Below are 26,427 nucleotides of genomic sequence, written 5' to 3' on the forward strand. Positions count from 1 at the left end.
GAGGAGCAGCACGGTGGCACAGTGGTTAGAGCTGTCGCCTCACAAGAAGAGGGCTCTGGGTTCCATTTTTGGCCGGAGTTTGTGGAGTTTGCATGTTCTCCCCGTATCTGTGTGGGTTTCCACCAGGAGCTCTGGTTTACTCCCACAGTCCTAACACGTGTAAGTCAGGTCAATTGGCAATACTAAGTTGCCCCTAAGTATGAATGTGTTTGTCTGTGTGTCTGCCCTGTTATGGACAGGCAACCTGTCCAGGGTGTTTCCATGCCTTTCACCCAATGAGCTCTGGGATAGGCTCCGGCGCCCCGCATCCCTTATTGGGATAAGCGGCTTGGAAAATGGATGAATGGTTGTCAAACAAATCATTGACAATCTCAACAATAGCTCCCTCCCACTGCACCCAATGCAGTTTGGATTCAGGGCTAATCGACAGAAACAGCTACATGCTACTACTACTACTACTACTACTTTCAGCTGTTCCCATTAGGGGTCGCCACAGCAGATCATCCGTTTCCATTTCTTCCTGTTCTCTGCATCTTCCTCTGTCACACCAGCCACCTGCATGTCCTCCCTCACCACATCCATTAACCTCCTCTTTGGCTTTCCTCTTTTCCTCTTCCCTGGCAGCTCCATATTCAGCATCCTTCTCCCAATATACCCAGCATCTCTCCTCCACACATGTCCAAGCCATCTTAATCTTGTCTCTTGCTTTGTCTCCAAACCATCCAACCTGAGCTGTCCCTCTAATATGCTCGTTCCTAATCCTGTCCTTCTTCATCACTCCCAATGAAAATCTTAGCATCTTCAACTCTGCCACTTCCGCCTCCGCCTCCTGTCTTTTCGTCAGTGCCACTGTCTCCAGACAATATAACATAGCTGGTCTCACAATCTTTTTGTAAACGGCTACATGCTACTTCATAAAAAAAAGTTTTAAGGCATCAATGGACAAAGGTGGGGTTGTGGGGGCCATATTCCTTGATTGACAGAAAGCATTCAACACTTAATCATAGCATAATCTACTCAGTTTCATTTTTTCCACAGTTTTTCAATCTTACAAAATCCCACCTCTCATTCTGCTCCCAACTTGTCAAAATTGATAATTATATATCTAACCCCCTACGCGACAGGTATGGGTGCAAGTCCATGAATACTGGGATGGCATCCAGTGCTTTGCCTATGCCCCCGTCCAATGGGTTAGTTGTTGTGTCAGAAAGGGCATCCGACATAATATTTTGCCAAATCATTATGCGGATTGACAAGACTGCCATCGGTGCTGTGCCCTCACATTGTACCGATGGAGAAGAAGAAAATATATCTACCCCCCATGTCTATCAACTGGTGTCCCACAGGGCTCTATACTGGGCCCAATCCTGTTCAACATGTACATTAAATCATTTGCCTTCTGTGTGTGGAAAATGTAACATCTTAATGTATGCTGATTATTCAGTTATTTTTCTCACAATAAAACTGCAAAAGAGGTTGCAGTCAAGCTAACAGATGTAATGTTGAAGGTCACATCCTAGCTTAACCAATGTTGTTTGCAATTGAATCTGTCGAAAACAGTTTGTATGTTTTACTCAAAAGGCCACAAGGTTGATGTAGAGCAAGATAGTCTCATCTCAGGAGAGAGACTGCAAGTTGTCTCAGAATACAGATATGTAGGAGTCCAAACACAGATTCAAACCTCAGCTTCAAAACCCACATAAAAAGGTTATACATAAAAAGTAAAGTTCAGTTTGTCAAATTTCAGATTAACCAGAAACTCCTATCAACTGAGGCAGCTATGATATATTTCCATTCAATGGTTCTTTCCCACATCACCTATTGTCTGATATAAATTGGTCTAATAAACACTCTACTGCCATAAAGCCACTGAAATCATTATACAAAAAAGCACTTAAAACTTTAGAGAAGAAACCATACAGTTTTCAACATTTCCATATTCTAAAAAAGTATAATCTGCTTAGCTGGGAAAATCTCATCAAATACAAAAATGTCTGTCTAGTTTATGAAATTGTGCATTGTTTAGCTCCTCCTCCTCTGTCTGGCTTCATCAACTCTACTGCAAATCTACTGCAAACAGAGCTACTAGAGGCGCAGCTAGGGAGGACTTATCAATCCCACTCAGAAAAACTGCATTTAGCCAAGCTGTCTTTTCCTTTAGAGTGTCACATCAATGGAATTCAGTACCACAGTCAGAGTCCCCATCCTATTATCCATGAAAGTGTAATGTTAAAGCAACATTATGCAACTTTTTTTACCTTAAAATAACAGCTTCAGAATCATTTTGATGGTACACTGACTTGTACAAGGGAGAATTGTGCCTCTTTCATTTCAACTCCATGCCCTGAACGCCTGTTCCTGCACTGTGTAACTTGGGTTGAGTGGGTATGATCACCCTCAAGCAATGTTTTTTTCCTAGGATGGCTAAGTCATGAGCTGCCCTACTCTGCCTCTGACTGGCTAGTACTCGTTGCCTTTGTTTTTTGGGTTGGTTGGTTGCATGAGGCGTGAGATTGGTTTAGGTTAGGGTAAGCCAATCAGAGGCAGAGTAGGGCGGGTCATGCCTTCGCCATCCTAGGAAAAAAATATCATTCACGGGAGATGGTGCTCGCTCAACCCAAGGTACATATTCCAAGCAAAGGCTTCGGGGTGCAGCGTGGGAATGAAAGAGGCACCATTCTCCCTATTACAAGTCAGTGTACCATCAAAATGATTTTGAAGCTGTTATTTTAAGGTAAAAAAAATTGCATAATGTTTCTTTAAGAAATGGCTTATTGAGAACCAACGACGTCAACACTGATGCTGTTTTTAACCACATTTAACATGACTGTACTCATACTGTACCAGTGTCATCTGCTATTGGATTTTGTCCGCTCATGTTGATTAACTGTATTGTGTTTTTTTACCCCTATGTAGTATGTTTTATCTATTGTATATGTTGTATTATTATATGTGTATTACTTTTGTTTTATTTTATTATGTTTATTATAACTATTGTACATATTGTATTATTATGTTGTATCGTTATTATCCTAGGATTTGATGTTCAGTAAACTAAAAAAGTGCTATATAAATGCAGTCCATTTACCATTTATTTGCCATTTGGGATGCCTTACAACATCAGGCAAAGGGACTGCCAATGAAAACTAGCCTTTTCACTAACTCAGGTACATTTACATTTGTTTGAATGTTTATTTAATGTACATTGTCCCTTTTCAAATAAAGAAAAAAAATCAATGACTTTCGTGTATCTGCAGTCAGTGCTGATGCGTAATGTGTTGGACTGCAGCAATAAAGTCCTCACTGTGTCCTATATTGACAAGAGAAATCTGTGTTCTCCTGCTCAGTCTTTTGCACAGCGCCTACAAACACCAGAATGCATTGCGCGTAAGCTTCAGTATCGTCTTCCATAAACTCCTCTGTGCAAGTGTTGTGGGACATTATGTCCACCATCGGAAACGTAGCTTAGCCGAGAGAATAAAGTGTGTATAGAGTAGAGTAACAGAAACCCTGCTAGGCTGTATGTAGTTTTTTTTCTTTTCTTTTTCTTTTGTTTTCTTCTTTTTTTCTTTCGATTCTTTGATTTTTGGGGGGGGGGGGCGGGGGGTTCTCCCCAGTTGTACTTGGCCAATTACCCCACTCTTCTGAGCCGTTCTGGTCATTGCTCCACCTCCTCTGCTGATCCAGAGAGGGCTGCAGACTACTACATAACTCCTCTGATGCATGTGGAGTCGCCAGCCGCTTCTTTTCACCTGACAGTGAGGAGTTTCACCAGGGGGACGTAGCGTGTGGGAGGATCACACTCTTCCCCTCAGTTCCCCCTTCCTCCTGAATAGGCGCCCCGACCAACCAGAGGGACACATACCCACATCCGGCTCCCCGCCCGCAGACACGGCCAATTGTGTCTGTAGGGATGCCCGACCAAGCCAGAGGTAACGCAGGAATTCGAACCTGCGATCCTTGTGTTGGTAGGCAACGGAATAGACCGCCACGCCACCCAGACGCCCCTGTATGTATGTAGTTGTTTCTGGCTGCCAGCTGACGTCACGACATGTCACTTGGTGGACGGAAAACACTCTTTCACCTCCGCTACAGTGACGCAGTAACTATCAAGAGCAACTGTTTTTCGTGCGCTGTCCCTGTCGCGGATAGACAGAGATAAGGTTGAAAATTGGTGAATTGTCCCTTTAACACATGCCAGCCTGTGCTCGTGTGTTCGTACGACCTTGTAAAGCCACAGTCACGATAGCAGCCAGCAGCTCATCTCGGCTATATCCTCTTATCTTCCTCCTGCAGTGACAAAGCTCCTATCTTCCCCCTGCAACATGTTACAGAATGTACTTTGAGGATTTGACACTCCCTGGAAACATCCCTAGATATGATTCATTAAGTTGCATTTAAAAAGGGCTTTCTCTTATCTGGGAAGAGCTCTTGTTTTGGAGTCAAGTTGTATCTTGTTTATGATAAAGAGGGGTAGCACACTTCCTTAATGAAGTCTGTTTACTCAGACGAACTCGGCATCAGCCATTACTCTTCACCTATAAACAGTTTTGATTATTAAACAGCAGTTTCTACAATTTCTAGTTTTAATGTTTTCTCCCATATTTTGCCTAATGATTATTAGGTTGGGCCTTCTTTCATCTTTTATTTGTAGTTTTGGATAATTTCTTTATTTATATGTCATATCGTTTTTAGTGAGGTACAGCTCTGAGTCTGCAAACAACTGTCCAACAGTTATGACCTTCTTTTTTTTACCTGTTGCCACCTCTGGCCGTTGTGCAGTTAACTTGATAGACACACGTCTGCATGGATTTATGATTAAGCTATAAATTAGGTGTAGTTTATCCCCCCCTTTACACTTCCACGTGAATTTATAAAGATGATGATTCGTGGATATGTTTAACTGTGATCACTTTGCCCAAATCATATAATCCTCGCTGCGAATGCTGTCTGCAGTCAATTTTTAATCTGCGCTGTAGACATATTAACAACTTGTTCGTCACTGGAGAGAAAGGGAGAGACGGACATTTTCTTTTCACCTGAAGTATAGCGCTGTAGGTATGGGTCAAAATAATTAATATTGATAAGATCTTTCCAGCCAGTCAAGAGCTGGGTTGTTATATTAATGCAGGTACTAAGGGTGTGTGTGGTGGTGGTGGGGGCTGGGGTGGGGGGGTGCAAAAAGCATTATTTGAATTGTGTTCCCAAAATGGATTTTTCCCCCCCAGATTTTATGATCCTACAGCACGATACGAGATGACGTTTTCCTGTCAAGCATTAAATTCGCCAAACAACAAATTCAGTGCTCCCAAATTCCAAGAATCAGGGATTTTTTTTTAACCATAAAGAGCATATATACAATGCTATGGCACAACTTGTAGATGAGGTTGACGCATCGCTTCAAAAAAGAAAAAAGAAAATTCTTAGTAACACAAGGTCATGTGCTGAACAAGAATATCTCAGTGAATTGTCCAACTTAACTGTTCAGTCATGCTGGTTGTCCCTCTCTGTGCTGTCAAACAGGTGGAGCGGATCGTGGACAAGCGGCGAAACAAGAAGGGCAAGTGGGAGTACCTGATCAGGTGGAAGGGCTATGGAAGTAAGGAGGACACCTGGGAGCCAGAGCATCACCTGCTGCACTGCGAGGAGTTCATCGATCAGTTTAACAGCTTGCGACTAAACATGCATAAACGGCCCAAACCCCTGAAGATACCCGCAGGGACGGCTGGCCTGCCGTCCCTTGTCACCAGACGCCCGCCTGCCCCAGAATCCTCCAGAGCCCGGATAGAGTCCCGCAAGAAGAAAAGGACTAGTGGCACAGGGGTTGCGGTCAGAGTTGGAAGTGGGCTAGATATGGGGAGTCGGGGTTCAGGGGCCACTCAGAGGCAGAAGAAAGTGAGTGGAGGAGAGAAACGGACTACAGGGGACAGGCCAAGCAAAGCCAGGGCTTACAAGGTTCCTCCGCCAGGGGGGCTTCAGTTTGTGCCCCCACTGAGGGCTCCACACAATGGACTCCAGAATGGGGATGTGGAGCCCCTCATGTACCGGGCAGCAGCGAGGTCCCACAGACTGCCCTTAGACCAAATGGAAAGGATACTAGGAGAGATGGGTACTGCTGGACAACAGCTTAACAATGGACTAGGTAAGCTAGTAATAGTTAGTAGAAATCTTTGTCCCTGAGGTGTGGCTTGACTTGTAGCTGTAGTCAAATTAAAAATGCATATAATTTGGCTGGGCTGTAATTCAATGTTGTCATTTATCGTCTTTCGATGGCATTGTATCGGTGTGAAATTCAGATGTTATCGTACTGCGTGATACACAATTTTGCTGCTTAGATTAATGATGACTAGAATCTATTACCTAATATTTCTCATAACAGGTGTGAAATGTTTGAAGGAGTATTATTGGATAAGTAGTTTTGGTTTGATATACTTTACCGAACACTTCAGTGTAATGAACCTCAGTTGGATTCTTAAACGTGGTATTTTTGCAGATGTAAACATGGTTATTGTGGCCGTGTCAACCAGCACTACATACACATGATAAAATACATATTGCATACATTCAAGCAGCTGATACAAGAACGTATCCAAACCATTTCAAGTTGCAAAGTACATCTAGCACCCCCTTCCACTGAAATCCACGATCACTACAACAGGTAGGGAGACAGAATCTGCACCCAGTGGGAAGGTCTGATGGACCTGAGAGAATCAGATGGGTCCCTACAATCTGCCATAGCTGTTATTCCCTTCTAGATGATTCAAAATCAGGTTCAGGAGGGTGGAGGGAAAATCTCCCACCCTTCTTATTGCCCTATTGCCAAATCGAAGTTCAAGTTCATCCTGGTTAGATAACTGCATTATCTAATTTTTGACATTGCATTCAAATACTTTCATGACCAAGGATGTCGGGTCACGTGATCATAATTGTTTCTGGTTTTATGTGCTTTGGCATGAGCTACAGGAACTGTCATGGATTCCCTCTAGATCTTTTGGACTTTCTGAACTTCTACCCCAGGTCTGATCCTAACTCTACCCACTGCATAATTTTGAAAAATGCTAAAAAAGTGGGCAGAGGGGCTGAAAGTGGGCACGGGGAGGGGCGAGTAGTTGGGGAGATCCGTGAGAAGGGCCCCGGCATGCGTCCAGAGTCACCACACCTCCATGGTCCCCTCCACCGGCCCGCCTTCCCGCACGACATCAGCCACTACACCATCCCTCTTACTTTGCAACCCCACCACAGGCTTGATTCCTCCCTGACCATGACGTAACCTGAGCATTACCTTTTCTAACTTTCCCCCCTACTTTCTCAGTATATCAAAGCTTCGCCAACCTTATTTCCCTCTTAACACACCTCAGTGTTTCATCTCTCAAAATGCCATCTCCCTGATGAGCCAATTAATTACAGTGGGGAAACAGAATTAACTACACAACATGTACTTGCTCGTTGAATTCCTGTGGATATAACGGTGCAAGCAGATTGTAATGATTCAAACGTACCAGCCCCTTGTTGACTAGTATATTGTAATCTGTTGTTTGTACGACCCACAAAATGAGACATCACTATTATAAATAAGCAGTCCTTCCTGTAGTACTGTAAATCAGGAACAGTAGAGACCAGAGCTTAACGAATGTGTTAAATTGCTTCTACAGTCTTTTATCACCGAAGCAACTGATAACAGCCTCATATTTCACTCCTCGGTCACAGTCCGAAGCATGCACCACCATAGTTAATCATTAAAGTAGTTTTCAAAATAGCATCATCCCAGAATGGCCCAATCAAAAGGGATAAGTTTGGTAACTATTTTGACAGAATAAGGCTACATGTGTGTCTGCAGTAGTATTAGCCAGGACGTGGTCATTACCCCAGAAGAAACATGTTTATGGGCCATGTAGGTTCGCACGAACATGGAATTTGACTCTGGTTTCATGGCTGTCAGTGTACTTAACATAGAATAACAACACTACAACACAACAATCTTCAGATATATACACAAGGATTGACTATATACAGGCAAAATAAGAGGTGATAATTTGCAATGGTACAGAGAATATATCATAGATGCTGAAGTAGATATTAGCAGGTTACTTATATACAAGCCTGAGGTAGATGGACATGACGGAGCGTACCAGTATACGTACAATGTACAGTACAGTATATACAAAATAGTTGGCTTTATTGACAGTGTTAAGCGTTCATATGAATGACAGCCCGCAGAAAGAAACTGTTTTTATATCTGGTTGTTTTGGGGTACAGTGCTCTGTAGCACCTGCCAGAGGGGAGGAGTTGAAATAGGTTGTGACCAGAGTGTGGTGATGTTGCCTGCCCGTTTCCTGATAGTGGAGGTGTATAAGTCCTGAATGGAGGGCAGGTTGGCACCAATGATTTTCTCTGCAGACCTAACTGTCCATTGTAGTCTGTATCTGTCCTGTTTAGTGGCCAATCCAAACCAGGCAGTGATGGATGTGCAAAGGACAGACTGGATTATTGCAGTGTAGAACTGAATCAGCAGTTCCTGAGGCAGGTTGAATTTCTGGAGCCAGCAGAGAAAGTGCATCCTCTGCTGGGCCTTTTTGATGATTGTGTCTATGTTGGATGTCTACCTTAGGTCCTGGGAGATTGTGGAACCCAGAAATCTGTGGTTTTCACTGTAGACATTGTGCTGTTGAATATGGTGAGGGGGACAGTGTTGGGGGGCTCCTCCTGAAGTCCACTGTCGTCTTTTGTTTTGAGCGTGTTCAGCTCCACGTTGTTATGGCTGCACCAGAGGGCCAGCTGATCAACCTCCCATCTATATGCAGACACCTTGCCATCCCTGATAAGGCTAATGATGGTTGTATTGTCTGCAAACTTCAAGAGTGTAACAGATGGGTCACCTGAGGTGCAGTCATTTGTGTAGAGGGAGAAGAGTAGCGGAGAGAGCACACATCCCTGGGGGGCACCAGTGCTGATTGTCCGGGTGCTGGATGTGATTTTCCCCAGCCTCACCAGCTGCCTCCTGTCTGTCAGGAAGTTTTTAATCCACTGGCAGATGGGGGCTGGTACAGTGAGCCGGGTGAGTTTGGAGAAGAGGATATCTGATATCTGGGATGATGGTGTTGAAAGCTGAGCTGAAGTCCACAAACAGGAACCTTGCATATGTCCCAGGGGAGTCGAGGTGTTGGAAGATGTAGTACAATCCCATATCGACTGCATCCTTCACTGACCTGTTTGCTCGGTAGGTAAACTGCTGGGTGTCGAGCAGGCAGCCTGTGATGTCCTCAGACGGGCCAACACCAGTCTCTCAAAGGATTTCATGACCACAAACATTAGGGTAATGGGCCTCTAGTCATTTAATCCTGTGATACGGGTTTTTTTTTTTAGGACTGAGATGGTAGTGGAGCTCTTGAAGCAGGAGGGGACTTCACACAGCTCCAGTGTTCTGTTGAAGATCAGTGTGAAAATGGGGGCCAGCTGGTCAGCACAGACTTTCAGACAGGAGGGTAACATGCCATCCGGGCCTGGTTCCTTCCTGGTCTTCTGTGTCTGGAAGAGCTGGCGGACATCCTCAACACAGATCCAGAGTGTATTGGGGGTTTGGTGGGAAGGAGAGAGTGGCTGGCAGGGGGTATAGTTTTTTGTGTGTTGCAAGAAAGATGAACGCAAATGGAGGAAAACTAAACTTCAAATCCACTATGACTTGTATAAACAAAGCTTTTATAATTTTAACTATGAGTTGTGCGAGGGTAGACAGCTATTTCTAATTTGATTGACGGGAACATTAATAATAATCGCACTCTATTTGCCATGGTTGACTAGCTTACAAACCCCCCCAAAACAGATAGCTCCAGAACTCCTCTCCACAGAGAAATTTAATAAATTTGCTTGCTTTTTTGGGGAAAAAATTAAAACTATTAGACAGAACATCAATGCCACAGAATCAAGCAATAAAACTATGCAGTCTCTACAACCACCTAGAAATAATCTGGTCATTATGTCACAATACCATTGATCAAGAAACTGTAGCGGAAACAGTTCGGCATCTTAAGTCATTAACATGTTGTCTCGACACACTGCCGTCTGATTTTTTTTAAAACTATTTTTAACTCTGTAAAAACGGAGTTACATCAAATAGTTAATAGCTCACTGCTATCGGGCACTTTCCCCAAGTCACTAAAAATGGCTGCCATTACGCCACTCCTAAAAAAGAGAACTCTGGATACATCTGTGTTAAATAACTACGTATAGACCATTTTCAAATCTTCGTTTTATAGCTAAGATCATTGAGAAAGTTTTTTCTAATCAACTCAGCAAATCTTTGAACTCAAATGGCCATTTTGACAAATATCAATCGGGTTTCTGACTTAACCACAGTACTAAAACAGCTCTTATAAAAGTGTTAAATGACATACGGCTGAATACTGACTCAGGTAAAATATCCGTTCTGGTTTTACTTGATCTCAGTGCAGCATTTTACACTGTAGATCACAGAATACTGTCGGACAGGCTAGAACATTGGGTAGGACTTTCTGGAGCAGCCCTTAATTGATTCAGGTCTTATGTAGAAGACCGAAGTTACTTCATCACCATTGAATCTGATAGAGTGGCTATGACATGTGGAATCCCCCAGGGATCAGTTCTCAGACCTCTCCTGTTTAATCTATACATGCTGCCTTTAGGCCAAATTCTTCAGAGCAAAAACATGGATTACTGTAGTTATGCAGATGATAATCAGATATATCTGGCTCTCTCACCTGATGATCTCAGCCCAATAGACTCACTGTGTCACTGTTTGGAGCAGATAAATAATTGGTTGAGCAAAAACTTTCTTCAAATAAATAAGGAAAAAACAGAGATTATTGTGTTTGGCAACAAAGAGAAGAGAACTATTAAATTAACAACTCAAGTCTCGAGCTCTAAGAACCAAAGACCAAGTCCGAAATCTTGGCGTTTTAATAGACTCAGACCTCATGTTCATCAGCCATATCAAAGCAATCACTAAAACAGCCTTTCATCATCTTAAAAATATAGCCAAAATCAAGGGTCTGGTATCCCAAAATGACCAAGAAAAGCTCATCCATGCTTTTATTTCCAGTAGAATTGATTACTGTAACGGTCTCTTAACCGGTCTTCCCAAAAAAGACAATTAAACAACGCACTGAGACCTGGACATCACCATTGACAACACCGTGATGACGCCAACTCGGACTGTGAGGAATCTGAGTGTGATCCTGGATGACCAACGGTCGTTTGCTGCAAATGTTGCATTGGTTTCTCGCTCCTGCAGATTTCTCCACTATAACATCAGGAGGATTTGCCCATTCCTCACTGACGAGGCAGCAGAGGTGCTCATCCAGGCTCTGGTAATCTCCCGGCTGGACTACGACAACTCCCTCCTTGCTGACACCCTGGCATCGGCCATCAGACCTCTGTAGCTTGTTCAGAAAGCTGCAGCTCGTCTGGTATTCAACTGCCCTAAGTTCTCCCACACAACTCTCATGTCCCTACACTGGCTCCCAGTAGCTGCTCGCATCCAGTTTAAGAGTCTGGTGCTAGCCTACAGGGCAGTGAAAGGAACAGCTCCTTCCTTTCTCCAGCCCATGGTCAAGCCCTACACCCCCGCCCGACCACTTCACTCTGCTGCCTCGGGACGCCTGGTTGCCCCATTGCTCAGAGGCCCCTGCTGCCGATCAACCTGGTCACGTCTCTTTTCTGTCCTGGCCCCACAGTGGTGGAATGAACTCCCCACTGATGTCAGGATAGCAGAGTCGCTGCCCATCTTTCGGCGCAGGTTGAAAACTCACCTCTTTAAGAACTACTACCCTGTTACTTGCTCTTAGCACTTATTGTATTCATTCATTTAAAAAACAATCTTCTTGCGCTTTTACTTTAGCACTGGTTATGCTCTTAGATACTTGTTTAGAGAGAAGATGCACTTATGACCTCTGATGACTAGTAGTTCTCCTGATTTCCAATTAGGAAGTGCAGTGGATTAGCAAGGAGTAAGTGAGGGCAGCTATGAAGAGGATGAAGAGTGGAAAGGTACTTGGTCCTGATGACATACCTGTGGAGGCATGGGGATGTTTAGGAGATATGGCAGTGGAGTTTTTAACTAGATTGTTTAACAAAATCTTGAGAGGAAGCCTGAGGAGTGGAGAAGAAGCATACTGGTACCGATTTTCAAGAACAAGGGTGATGTGCAGAACTGTAGCAACTACAGAGGTATGAAGTTGATCAGCCACAGCATGAATGTATGAGAAAGAGTAATAGAAGCTAGGTTAAGAGGAGAGGTGGCAATTAGTGAGCAACAGTATGGTTTCATGCCACGAAAGAGCACCACAGATTACATTACATTACATTACAGTCATTTAGCCGGCGCTTTTATCCAAAGCGACTTACAATAAGTGCATCATTTAACGTAGGAAATCAGGAGAACTATTAGTCATCAGAGGTCATAAGTGCATCTAAACAAGCATCTAAGAGCAAAACCAGTGCTAAAGTAAAAGCGCAAGAGAGAGATTTTTTTTTTAAATGAGTGAATACAATAAGTACTAAGAGCAAGTAACAGGGTAGTAGTTCTTAAAGAGGTGAGTTTTCAACCTGCTCCAAAAGATGGGCAGCGACTCCGTTGTCCTGACATCAGTGGGGAGTTCATTCCACCACTGTGGGGCCAGGACAGAAAAGAGCCGCGACCGGGTCGATCGGCAGCAAGGGGCCTCTGAGCGACGGGGCAACCAGGCGTCCCGAGGCAGCAGAGCGAAGTGGTCGGGCGGGGGTGTAGGGCTTGACCATGGCCTGGAGATAGGAAGGAGCTGTTCCTTTCACTGCCCTGTAGGCTAGCACCAGAGTCTTAAACTGGATGCGAGCAGCTACTGGGAGCCAGTATAGGGACATGAGAAGGGGAGTTGTGTGGGAGAACTTAGGGCGGTTGAACACCAGACGAGCTGCAGCTTTCTGAACAAGATCCAGAGGTCTGATGGCCGACGCCGGGGCGCCAGCAAGGAGGGAGTTGCCATAGTCCAGCCAGGAGATGTGATTTTTGCTTTGAGAATGTTGAGTGAGAAGTATAGAGAAGGTCAGAAAGAGTTACATTGTGTCTTTGTAGATTTAGAGAAAGCATACGACAGCGTGCTGAGAGAGGAGGTGTGGTATTGTATGAGGAAGTCGGGAGTTGAAGAGAAGTATGTAGGATTGGTGCAGGATATGTATGAGGGAAATGTGACAATGGTGAGGTGTGCGGTAGGATTGACAGATGGGTTCAAGGTGAAGGTGGGATTACATCAAGGATCGGTTTCCGAGCACTTTCTTGTTTGCAATGGTGATGGACAGGTTGACAGACAAGATCAGGCAGGAGTCTCCATGGATGATGATGTTCACAGATGACATTGTGATATGTAGTGAGAGTAAGGTGCAGGTTGAGGAGAGCCTGGAGAGGTGGAGGTATGCACTGGAGAGAAGAGGAATTAAAGTCAGTAGGAGCAAGACGAAATACCTATGCATGAATGAGAGGGAGGACAGTGGAATGGTGAGGATGCAAGGAGTAGAGGTGACGAAGGCATACGAGTTTAAATACTTGGGGTCAATTGTTCAACGTAACGGGAGTGCAGGAAAGAGGTGAAGAAGAGAGTGCAGGCAGGGTGGAGTGGGTGGAGAAGAGTGTCAGGAGTGATTTGGAACAGAAGGGTACCAGCAAGAGTTAAAGGGAATGTTTACAAGATGGTAGTGAGACCAGCTATGTTATATGGTTTGGAGACAGTGGCAATGATGAAAAGACAGGAGGCGGAGCTGGAGGTGGCAGAGTTGAAGATGCTAAGATTTTCACTGGAAGTGACGAAGAAGGACAGGATTAGGAATGATTATATTAGAGGGACCGCTGAGGTTGGACGGTTTGGAGACAAAGCAAGAGAGGCAAGATTGAGATGGTTTGGACATGTGTGGAGGAGAGATGCTGAGTATATTGGGAGAAGGATGCTGAATATGGAGCTGCCAGGGAAGAGGAAAAGAGGAAGGCCAAAGAGGAGGTTTATGGATGTGGTGAGGGAAGACATGCAGGTGGCTGGTGTGACAGAGGAAGATGCAGAAGACAGGAAGAAATGGAAACGGATGATCCGCTGTAGCGACCCCTAACGGGAACAGCCGAAAGTAGTAGTGGTAGTAGTAGTTTATTGAAAATTGTAGTTTATAGTATGTTTTGTTGATTATATTGCTCCATTGATAATACTTGAATTAGCACTGTGTGATACAGGTGAAAATGCTGTCATGATTAAAACTCTCATCAGATGATCATCTTTTTCCTTAAAACATTTTTTTCTAAATACCAGATCATGCTATTTCCTCATGCTATTTCCAGAATCTGCATTATTGCTGCGATTAATGCAGAACAATAGTTTAATTTTAAAAGACAACGGGTAGGAATTAAATTGTCTTCCATTCTTTTAGCTGTGCGAAAAAGATAGGCTCCCTTGACAAACCATGGCTGCTAAACCACAGGCTACCTTGCTCTTGGTGTGAGCAGCCTCATGCAAAATCTAGGTCAACTGTTTCCGGTGTGAAATCTCTCCAAGGGGCAATTCTGAATATGTTTTTCCAGTGGCACTGTCACTTCACAAAAAAGGTTGAGACAGATATTTGACAAATGGCACTTCTTCTCTGATAGCAAAATCTATCCCAAGATGAGAAAAGTCTAATTTTCCTTAATATGCCTCCCCTTGTAAGGCTCAGCTGGATCTGTCTTAGTGGTCTGGATTGCATTACTAGCCTCTTAATTCTTCGTTAGGCAAAGCTCAGCCTCAAACCGTCATGTAGGGCCCTTTAGATAGCTCCAAAGTCTAGACCCCTGAACCCTAATATGCGACCCGCGAAAGCCAAATGTCTAGCCCGCGCCGACCCTTTGGCGCTAACGCACCTGTCATAACATGTGAAATAAAGTGCGGGCTGCTCTACTTTATTTTGACCTTACCCCACACCGTACATTTGACCTATGCTGTGTAGAGCATGCATAGACAGATGTAAGATGTACTTCTCGCTCTCTACAGTCCTTGACTCCTTGACTTGACAGAGCCTCTCACCAGCTAAGTCACAGATAATCAATAACTGTCCTAAACCAAGAACATGGCCTGGGCAAAAAAGCGGAAATTCAACCAGGAAAACTGTCAGTTCAAATCTGACTGGACTGATCGGTTTTATTTTATTTTACCGGACCACACCAATGCCAAACCGACATGCTTGTTATGCATGCAGACCATAGCTGTCTGCAAAGCAGATGATCTAAAGCACCACTTCAACACTATGCATGCTGCCAGTTCCGATAGCAAATATGATAACATCCTACAAGCACTCCGTTTCTACTATCTGTAAATCAACATCGGCACAGGAGAGGGCAGCAGCTGCATCATTGCATGTTTCCTGGAACCTTGCTAAAGCTAAGAAGCCATTTGCTGATGCTGAGTTGACTAAAACGTGGGCAACAGATATGGTTGGCGAAGTTTTAAGTCATGATGAGAAAAACAAGATAACGGTTGTGGAGCTATTAAAGCAGGTGCAATTGTCGGCTAATATGGCAAAAAGAAGAGTAGAACTTTTAGCGGAGGAGTGTTTTTCCAATCTACTCACCGATTTGAAGGAAGCGGAAGCCATATCACTAGCCAAAGACTCATCCTGTGACCAAACCAGTATGGAACAGCTATCTGTGTTTGCAAGATTTTTTGATGGGGAGACCTTTCGGGAAGAGCTACTTGGTTTGCTTCCTCTGCCTGGGCGCACAACCAGGGAAATCATCTTTAATGAATTAACACAGTTCGTTGAGAAGAATGGCTTGGATGTGAGCAAAATTGTGTCCATTGTCACTGATGGGGCTCCGTCAATGGTGGGACAACACAAGGGCTTGGTAAGCAGGCTTGCCGCTGTTAAGCAAGCACTCTTAGTTTAGTGCACAACAATGATCTGTGAATAATGCAATGAAATGCTGTGTGGGGAAATGAAAGAGGTGATGTGACGAGACTGGTAAATTTCACTCGCAAGAGTTCTAGTCGGCAACATCGCCTTTTCAGAGCCTTGCAGGAGGAAAGGTCAGCAGAACACAAGGATCTTTTGCTGCATAATGATTTTCACTGGCTGAGCAAAGGCCATGTGTTGGAGGGGGTGTGCGACCTGCACGGTGAGCTTGTGTTATTTTTATCCGGACTGTGGAGCCAAAAATGAGGAACCGAAGGTGGAGCCAAAGGTTTTGAAATGACAATAAGGTGATGGCATATGTATTTTTTTGTGTGACATCATGTCTCATCTAAGTCACCTTAACCTACAATTACAAGGCAAGAACCACACTGTTGCAGATGTGTACAAGGCGGTTGAAGCTTTCTGGTCAGAGCTGAACCTTTTGGAGAAAGACATTCACAGGAGAAAGTTGCACTTCCCACATCTATGAGAGCATTGCAAGAAGAACAAAATGTGGGAGGATCCAGCCATGAAGTATTTTGTGATGAGCCTGGCAGAAAACTTGAAGGAACAATTTGAAAGCTTCCCTACACTCTCAAGTGACATCCTCCTCTTCCTGAGACAGCCATTCTTTGTTTTGGCTGATGGCCAGTTGACTGCTGAGGCCAAAAGGCTGGTACCTTCCATCAGTGTTCTAGTACTTGAGTCCAGGACTTGGACTCGAGTCCTGATTTTCAGGACTCGTGACTCGACTTGGACTTGAGCACTGATGGCTCGGGCTTGGACTCGTGCATCAACTGCATTCAGAATCGGAAATTGGAGATGAGGACTAGGACTTGTTAATTTATAAAGACTTTTTTGTTTTTGTTAGTTTTTTTGTTTGGCTATTGTGTCACAAAGTAAATAAACTCCCTTTGAAATGGTGACAGCTGTGTCATTTTTGTTTAATGTAGACCTTTTTATTTATATGTCAGCTTTTCTCGGTGCCAGAGTGGAGTACTGGAGCCCATCTCGGAACTCGACTCGGACTCAACCTTGATGACTCAGACTCAGGTAATGGGGACTTGACTCAGATTCGATGTGGGCTCTTCTTTGGGGACTCGAACTTGGACTTGGATTCGAACACTGGCGACTCGAGACTCGACTCCGACTCGAGGTTTAGTGACTCAACTACAACATCGCCTTGCGTCGATGAAGCAACTCTTCAGATGGAGGTCTTGGAGATGGGAACATCTGATTTGCTCAAAGCACAACAGAAGGACATTGGGGTGAGCAACTTTTGGATCAACGTGGTTCCCCAAGCTTGCAGCTAGTGCAGTGCTCCTACTCAAAAATTTCCCTTCCACGTACATATGTGAGTCATCGTTTTTCTTCAGTGAACTCAATCAAGCACCAGGAAAGAAACGGACTCTCCAATGCACATCTTGGCCAGTGCGTCAGGCTTGCCACAACAGAAAACAGGCCTGACATCAGAAGGATCGCCTCGTCCCGTCACTCCCACTTCTCTCACTGATTGGTGAATGAACATCCATTTATTTTTTTCCATTTGTCCATAATTAAATGGTTGGTTTTAGACTGAGTTTGCTTCAAGAATTCTTTTTTTTTCTTGACCCTCAACACAGGCTTTAAGAATCTCAGGCCTAAATTATTACTGCTACCAGTAATACCACTACTGGAACACTACTACTACTACTACTACTACTACCACTACTACTACTACTAATAATAATAATAATAATAATAACAATGATAATAATAATTGTAATAGCTGCAACAACAACATCTGCACAGAAATTAACCTTTGCTGGCGCAGTGGGGGAAAAACCCAGGCGTTTTGGCCCTCGGCTTGGCATGCATGATATAATTTGGCCCTTGGGGAAAACTAATTGGGGAACCCTGCATTAGACTGAAAGTAAAACGTCAAAGGGGGTGTTGTCAGGGTCTGAAGTGTTTGAAAAAGCCTGCCCTTTGAATGAATCTTAACAGCGATATTATAAACCACACTTTGGTCTGAAAACCTGCTGAAATGTTTCAAGTATCTAACAGTTAGCTGTAAGGTGACATTTGTTTACAGGTTTCACCAACAACAGCTGGTGTGGTATATGCCTCATTTTGGATTTTTTTTTCCCCTACAGTCAGTAATTATGAATCCACATGGTAGATTTTGTGTTATTTTGTCTTTATGAAAGGATTCCTATTGATGTGTTGGGGGTTAAAACATTTATGATTAATGTCTTAATGGTTGCCTAATAGTCTGTTCTAGACTATTCTAATGATACCTTAAACTATTGTTACTGTTCACATTTGGAAACGATAGAATAGAATTAAAACTGAGTTTGGAACTTATTCAGGGAAATACAAAATGAAGTGTGGAGAAATGTTAATCTGATACAGACAAATAAAAGTGTGTGGTTATATTGTAGGCCCACTGTCATTTCACATTAAAAGCTATCTGTTAACACTGATTATCCAGGTACTATCAACATATAGACTATTATATGAGTATTTAGGACACTGACTAAAATGTTCAAATCCAGTTACGTAAGTGAAGTTTGGAAAGAGTTTGAAATCTTTGTGCAGACGTACCGTTGAACTGTCGACTACGTTTGTCAGGACAGTCTGGTATTGACAAATGCTCCACAAATCTGAAACCAAGTCAACATGTGCCTGATGACTCAAAGAAGGTTGAATGAGTTCATTTGGACATGACGTTTATTGACAGATATGTGTCATCACTCAACTAATTGACCTTTTCAGTCTCAACTGACTGCAGGTATCCCCACCCTTATAAGCAACACGGTGGCATAGCCACTGAAACCAACAACCAGTTTCATATATAAATATGGGTGTGTCGCCATCTTACACTGCTGTTGATTGCAAACATTCCCAAATCCTCTGTGAATTGTACACATGGCCATGGCAACTCTAGTTAACGGTCACGCCCATATTTGCATATGAAACCGATCGTTGGTTTCGGTCGTTATGCCACTGTGTTGTTTATAAGGGTGGGGATACCTGCAGTCAGTTGAGACTGAAGAGGCCACTTAGATGAGTGATGAAACGTATCTGTCAATAAACTTTGTATCCAGATGAACTGATTCAACCTTCTTTGAATTTCTTACCTGGATTGTTGAGCATGCTTCAATACATTTGGAGCCTGGTGACTGTTTCTTGGCAAATAGAATCAGAAACACTTTGTCCTTTCATTTCATGCACTTGCGCACATGAAATGAAATGAAACATCGTTTCCCCCAGCCCACAGCAGTGCAACACAAAGACAAAAACACACATCCAAAAACTGCAGGAATACATATGTCCAAACTAACACATATCTAAACTAAACCAAAAAAAAAAATCCTGTCCAGGAGAACAAACACCAGCCAGGAAGACTGTCGGAACTGGCGGTCTGCATGGGCTAGCAGTTAGCTTAGCCTGCCCCGCTTCCGCGTCCTGTCAGACCACCCTCGGTTTTTCTTCTTTCGGCACAGTTCTGGTCAGGGCCGTGGTCCTTGGGCCCACAGGATGCAGCAGACCAAGCTCCCTCAGCCGATCCAATGCCTGCTCTCCCAGCCAGGCACCTTTGACACACCTCCCCGCACTCCACACGACGACACTAAAAACACTAGGCGAGGCCGCCGCCAGACCGTCCTTGGTGTTATCGGAACTGCCGGTCTGCATGGGCTAGCAGTTAACTTAGCCTGCCCCGCTCCCGCATCCTGTCAGACTGCCCTCGGTGTTTCCTCTCTGGGCACAATAGATGAGTCACCTTGTGTGACGGTATCATAAGCTTGTCCTCTCCTGGTTGTTATTTTCAGATGAAAGCATTTGGGACTTTGACTCTAAGCTCCCTAGTCATATTTGAAAGAATAAAGCCATCAACAAAAGGTCGAGATCCAATTAATCTCATTGCATTATTATTTGTTGCAAAGTGCAGATGGATCAGAATACCTCCAAGTGACAATCAGAAAATGTAGAAAACATTGTTATATAGGAGGTACTTGAGACAGTCTGCTGGCCCCATGCGTTGTTACAGAAGGTGATACTCAAATGGATGAATTACAAACTTGATGATCTTTCTCTTTATTAGACGAGCTTTATTTGTAGTAGCTTATCATTTGTGTCACTGACTTCACGCAAAATATGTTTAACATTTTTAGACACAATTTAAGTTTTGTTGAAGTAAAATTTTGGGTTGGTGGCATTTTAGTCATCAGCAAGGAGTGTCAATGTGCTGCACTTCTCTTTATGGTACATTTTAGTCAGCACTTGAAGTGGGCCTTTACGTTTTGCACTTATGAAAAACCAGGACTTTTTCTCATGTACCACCACTTCTCATAAACTCTAGATACACACAGTATTTATCACTCCACCGGCTTATCTCACCGACTTGCTCTCTCTCCCTCAAAAATCACTGTGTTCTGGTCGGGTCCATAGCAATTAATGTCAATGAGCCCTCACTAAACATCAGACCGAAGGACTACACTACTCAGACTGCACCATGCTGTGGAGTTTTTGCTTGCTGCTGCTATTTTAATGCTTTAAGTATACAAATAGCTTATCCCCGATGGAAACCACTACTTTCTTCTCAAAATATACAGTGCATGACAGATTCATGTTCCTGTTTAAGATCTAATTATATCTCTGAATTATTTACCTCTTGAAGAGTACTTGACTGTCCTGTCTTATGTGTTTATTTTATTTCGAAATGACAAGATGTGATATGAGATACTGAGTTACCATAAACACTGATGTCTCTACTGAATTCATTCCCACTTGCATAGCAAGTTCAGCAAAGGGAATCAGGCAATAACTTTGGTGATAAAGATCATTTTTTGTCTATAAAGGATCAGACATGCGTATTCTTTCACAAGTTAGAGACTGTACAATATTGTGGTCAGAAGGCTATTCATAGGCCTAACTTGCGAATTTCAATGTACAATTGGAATTTCACGTCCTTGTTGCAGAAATATGTGAACATTGCCAAAATCTCTTGGCATCTGTTCTTCACTGTACAAAATCCCAGTCTTACTACTCAATGGTTCACTGATCCACATGCCAAAATGCTTACAATGAGAGTACCTACACTTGTTTTTTTTCCACTTCTAGTACTGAAATAAGCACTGCAAATGCTTTAGTTATTCTAGATATCATCCATAGTATCATCTGTATCCTTTAATTTGCCCCGTCCAACATCTGAACAAGCTCTGGAGACTTGATCCGTTGTCTTTACCCTCTCCTCTGTCTCAGGCGCCTCTCCAGCCAACGGCGGGATTCATCAGCACAGCTCGGCGAAGCGGAAGTTGGTTGAGGACAAAGGCTACATGTTCGATAAGCGGCTGAGGTACAACGTGCGACAGAACGAGAGCAACTGTCGATTCCGAGACATCGTGGTGAAGAAAGAGGAGGGCTTCACGCACATCCTGCTCTCCAGCCAAACAACCGACAACAACGCACTCACCCCTGAGGTAAGCGGCGCCATACACAAACGCGTAGGAAGGAAGTTGCATGCTCAGTATTCTGCATGAGACCAGATGTCCAAACAAGGAGTAACTTAAAATTTATTTTTAAGTTGTTAGCTTTTCACGGTGTGCTTGTCCAGTTTGCCTTAATGTGTCATGCCACTCTGCTTTCTGGTCTGTATAAAACACTGTCCATCCATCCATCCATCCATTATCCAAGCCGCTTATCCCAATTGGGGTCGCAGGATGCTGGTGCCTATCTCAGCAGTCATTGGGCGGCAGGTGGGGAGACACCCTGGACAGGCCGCCAGTCCATCACAGGGCTGACACATTCACACCTAGGGACAATTTAGTACGGCCGATTCACCTGACCTACATGTCTTTGGACTGTGGGAGGAAACCGGAGCCCCCGGAGGAAACCCACGCAGACACGGGAAGAACATGCAAACTCCACACAGAGGATGACCTGAGATGACCCCCAAGGTTGGACTACCCCAGGGTTCAAGGCCAGGGACCTTCTTGCTGTGAGGCTACCATGCTAACCACTGCGCCACCGTGCCGCCCCTAAAGGGCCGAGCCTCTAATATATCCTGCGCCAAACTCAATTTATGTTTTTTTTTCTAGTTCCTTCAGCTTTTTTTGTAATTCCTCTAATTTCAAGATAGTTTTACTTTAATCATTAGAAAGCCTTTTTTTATCGTCAGTACATTACAACAGAGGTTTTATGAGTCAGAACCTGATGGCCTACTCCTAACAGTTTTAGATAGAAAGGGGTTTGTGTTTAGTTTGGCCAAGGCTTTTTTTTTTTAACTACGGTAAAGTCCTCAAGGGATTTTAATCACGGTACTTGCATAAATGAAAAAAAGGATAATTGAAAACAGGTGAATTCAAAGTGCAGGTGATAGTCTAGTCAGAACAGTTGAGGTGCCCACCACAGTTGCCAGATGTTTGATGTTGTTTAAAATCGCCTAATGCGCAGTTAAGTAAAATGGAAATTCAAGAAGGAAAATTGAATAAGAAGTTTCAGAAATAACTGTCAGTATGCCCTCGAGTGAGGCAGTCAACCTCCATCTGTTGCAGCAGAGATGCACAGAACTATAACAGAAAGCCGCGTGTACGTGTTGGACTGGATGAGATGCAGCGTGTTGCTGAAAAGAATGGATGCACAGCAAACGCACCCTGTATAAACCAAGGTAAAGAAATGGCTCCGTGTATCTGTCCGTAATACCGAGGCAAGTTTTCGTAAGGCCACCCTGCCGTCTTGATATTGGAAGCGATGACAACAGCAGCAGTTGGTGATTACACTAGCCAGGATGAAATAAGGTTGAATGAGTTCATCTGGTTACGTTTATGGACAGACACGTGTCATCACGCATCTAAGTGTCCTCTTCAGTCTCAACTGACTGCAGGTATCCCCACCCTTATAAACAATACACTTGCATGACAATCAAAACCGACCAGTTTCTTGTGCAAATATGGGCGTGAACATTAACTAGAGTTATGATGGCCATGTGTACTCTTCACCGAGGATTGGAGAATAGTTGCAATCACACCATTGTAAGATGGCAACAGATGTACTCTAGCCCCCCCCCCTTGGTTCAGGGATGGTCGTTCCCTCTTAACATAGACGGCCTCTTGGACTCCCTGTTCAAACCAGCGTTCCTCCCTATCAAGGATGTGCACATCCTCATCACTGACAGAGTGGCCACTGGCCTGTAGATGGTGTCGACTGCAGAGTCCTGGTCTGACGTCTTAGCTCTCCTGTGTTGTGCCATCCTTTTGGCCAGCATCTGTTTGGTTTCCCCAATGTACAAGTCACGGCAATCCTCCTGGCTCTTAACAGCGTACACTATATTGCTCTGTTTGTGCCAGGGGGACCCGGTCCTTGGGGTGGACCAACTTGACACGGTATTTGGAAAATGCACATCTCAACTCTTCCGACACTCCCACCACTTATGGAATCACCGCTCGTTTATGCTTAGGCAGCTGTTGTCCTTCTCGTCTCTTCGGTCGGCTGGTGCACTGTTTGGGCGTCTTCCTGGCTTTGACAAACGCCCAGTTAGGATACCCACACTTAACCAGGGCCTGTTTAATGTGGGATTTCTCCCCTTCCCTAGCCGCTATGTCGGTGGGGACGTTGTCAGCTCGGTGGTACAGCGTCCCGATGACTCCTAGTTTGTACTCCAGAGGATGATGAGAGTCAAACCTTAAGTACTGCTCAGTACGTGTTGGTTTGCGGTAAACATCAACAGTCAAATGTCCCCCATCACCAACTGCAATTTCACAGTCTAAGAAGGCCAACCTGTCATTTTTCACTTCCTCCCTGGTGAACTTGATGTGTTTGTCCACAGAGTTAATGTGGTCGGTGAAATGAGGTACGTCCTGAGATTTCATTTTAACCCAGGTGTCGTCCACAAATCTGAACTGATGGCTAGCTGGTGTCCCTGGACAGGACATCAGAGCCCTCTTTTCAATGTCCTCCATGGACAAGTTGGCCACTACAGGTGAGACTAAGGAACCCATAGCACACCCATGCCTCGGCCTATAGTACCGCCCCCTGTATGTGAAGTACATGGACTGAAGACATGGCTTCAGGAGCAGACACACTTAGTCAGTGTTAAGGGTGGTCCTATTGCTAAGGGTGGAGTCATTTTGTAATTTCATACAGACTACCTCCACTGCACACCCATACATCTATCGCCATCTTACAACGCTGTGATTGCAACTATTCTCCAATCCTCGGTAAAGAGTACACATGGCCATCGACGCTCTAGTTAATGGTCACACCCATATTCCCATAGGAAACTGGTGGTTGGTTTTGGTCATTATGCTACTGTATTGTTTATTAGGGTGGGGACACCTGCAGTCAGTTGAGACTGAAGATGTCACTTAGTTGAGTGATGAAATGTATCTGTCAGTAAACATTGTATCCAGATGAACTGATTCAACCCTCTTTGATTCTCTTACCCTGGGTTACTGAGCATGCACCAAGACACCATCCAGGATGATGGCATGTGATGAATTACTGTCCAAAGAACAACTGAGAAAGTCTTGTAGCAAGCCATTTTCTCTTTTCTAACGTGCAATATGGTCCGCCATGTTGAGAACTGTTGATAGCCAAATCTCGATTTACAGTAAAGCTAATGTGCAATCAAACTGTTGTGATCAATTGACAAATAGTTGTATCTTAACACTCTCACCAAAGCACGTTTATCTGTGGTTAGTATGTGACCACGAGGTCGACATCACATAACACAATGAAAAGTTTGTCACAGAACCAAGGTTGTTTATTGTGTGTGTGTGTTTTTTTTTAAATCCATACAATCTGGGTTTCATACAATCTGGGGTTTTCTCTGCATTCGGTTTGTTTCATGCGTCTCAGACCTTGTATAAAAAAAATCTGTAGCTTCCACAGAGGGCGGCTTTGGCTTTGATACCGGCGTCTGCGGCAGCTCCTTGACGGCCGCTCTCCTTCACAGCCGTTGAAGTGGCGGCAACTCGTGTGCGCATGTGGGACGAGTGTGCGTGTGTGTGTGACAGTAAGCGCGTTAGCTGTGGGCTTATCAAGGAAGCTGTGATACTCCTTCTCAGCCTCGCGGTCTTTGAAGCCCTCGGAGCTGGGGACTCTGCTTAACTGAACGGTTTCAGCTGAGGAAAATCTCCGAAAATCCTTCAGCAAATTTTCTCTTTCAAGCAAGCCGTTTTGTTTTTCAGCGAGACGGTCTCCCGGGCAATTAAATGGCGCTCATCTGTCACCTCGCCAGACAAACAGGCCTTTACCCCTCTGCTACTCAGAAACCTCGATATAAAGCCAGGGCACGCCAGAAGACTTTTAAAGTCCTCATCCACTGGGGAAAAGACTCTGCATCGTACATTCGACGACAGAGTTTTGCGGAGTACAGTCATAGACAACCACGCTGGTAATAACTGCTGTCATAGAGGCACATGCTTGCCGCTGAGCTCAGATTTGTCCAGATTTTAGTCATAGAAATCACACACTTGTGATTATCATGAGGACTTGGACTGGTTGAACACTTTTTTTTTTTTGCTTTTCTGTTGGAGTTTCCCCCCTTTCTCTCCCCAATTGTATCCGGCCAATTACCCGACTCTTCTGAGCCGTCCTGGTTGCTGCTCCAACCCCTCTGTCAATCCGGGGAGGGCTGCAGACTACCACATGCCTCCTCCGATACATGTGGAGTCGCCAGCTGCTTCTTTTCACCTGACAGTGAGGCGTTTCACCAGGGGGACGTAGTGCGTGGGAGGGTCACGCTATTCCCCCCCAGTTCCCCCTCTCCCCCAAACAGGCGCCCTGACCAACCAGAGGAGACGCTAGTGCAGTGACCAGGACACATACCCACATCCGGCTTCCCACGGCCAATTGTGTCTGTAGGGATGCCCGACCAAGCCGGAGGTAACACGGGGATTCGATCCAGCGATCCCCGTGTTGGTAGGCAACGGAATAGACCTCTACACCACCCAGACGCCCTGGACTGGTCGAAGATTTAATCAGGAGGTGAGCGGATTTGAATCCCAGACCCCCGGCACACAACTTGATAACCGGCCGTCCATGGTGACCCGCTCTATTTTGCGCAGACCGGTGCAGACTCTCCACCATCTTGGAAATGTAGTCGTCATGACCAAATCAAGGTTGTAATCAGCCTTGAAATCGTACAGTGTGTTCCCAGATTAAGTTTCGCAATCTCCCACCGAGTTGACCCGCTCCCGTCTTCTAATTTGCACGCCAACCTCCCTATCTTATTCTTTCCCAGACTGTGTCTTACCACTTGTTCAGCGGTATTAAAAAAAAAAAAATCCCCTTTTGGACCGTGGCAGCTGGTCAGCATGTGCACATTCAGCCATGATGTACCCTGTTCTTTTTGTGCCTTTTGAAACTTCGACTACAGAACTTCATCAAAGACATGGATTTCCTGCCCTTTGTCCCCTGTGATTCAGGCTCGAATGTAAGAATAGGATCTGGAATTGATGTGACGACCACTAATCTGGCTAGTTTTTCTCTGGAGATTGCTCTGATTTTGCACAGCCAGGCTCTGAGTGG

General features: G+C 44.4%; 1 protein-coding gene across 1 annotated transcript in view; it reads left to right on the plus strand.

Moving 5' to 3' along the window:
* Positions 1-26,427, plus strand: part of LOC130111454 (chromodomain Y-like protein 2) — an 80,155-nt gene that overhangs the window by 39,641 nt on the left and 14,087 nt on the right. The window contains exons 2-3 of the mRNA XM_056278652.1: positions 5,524-6,142; positions 21,160-21,377. Coding sequence (XP_056134627.1) covers positions 5,524-6,142; positions 21,160-21,377 — 837 coding nt within the window. The remainder of the gene's footprint in view (positions 1-5,523; positions 6,143-21,159; positions 21,378-26,427) is intronic.

The sequence above is a fragment of the Lampris incognitus genome, chromosome 4, assembly GCF_029633865.1.
Source record: "Lampris incognitus isolate fLamInc1 chromosome 4, fLamInc1.hap2, whole genome shotgun sequence".
Taxonomy (NCBI): domain Eukaryota; kingdom Metazoa; phylum Chordata; class Actinopteri; order Lampriformes; family Lampridae; genus Lampris; species Lampris incognitus.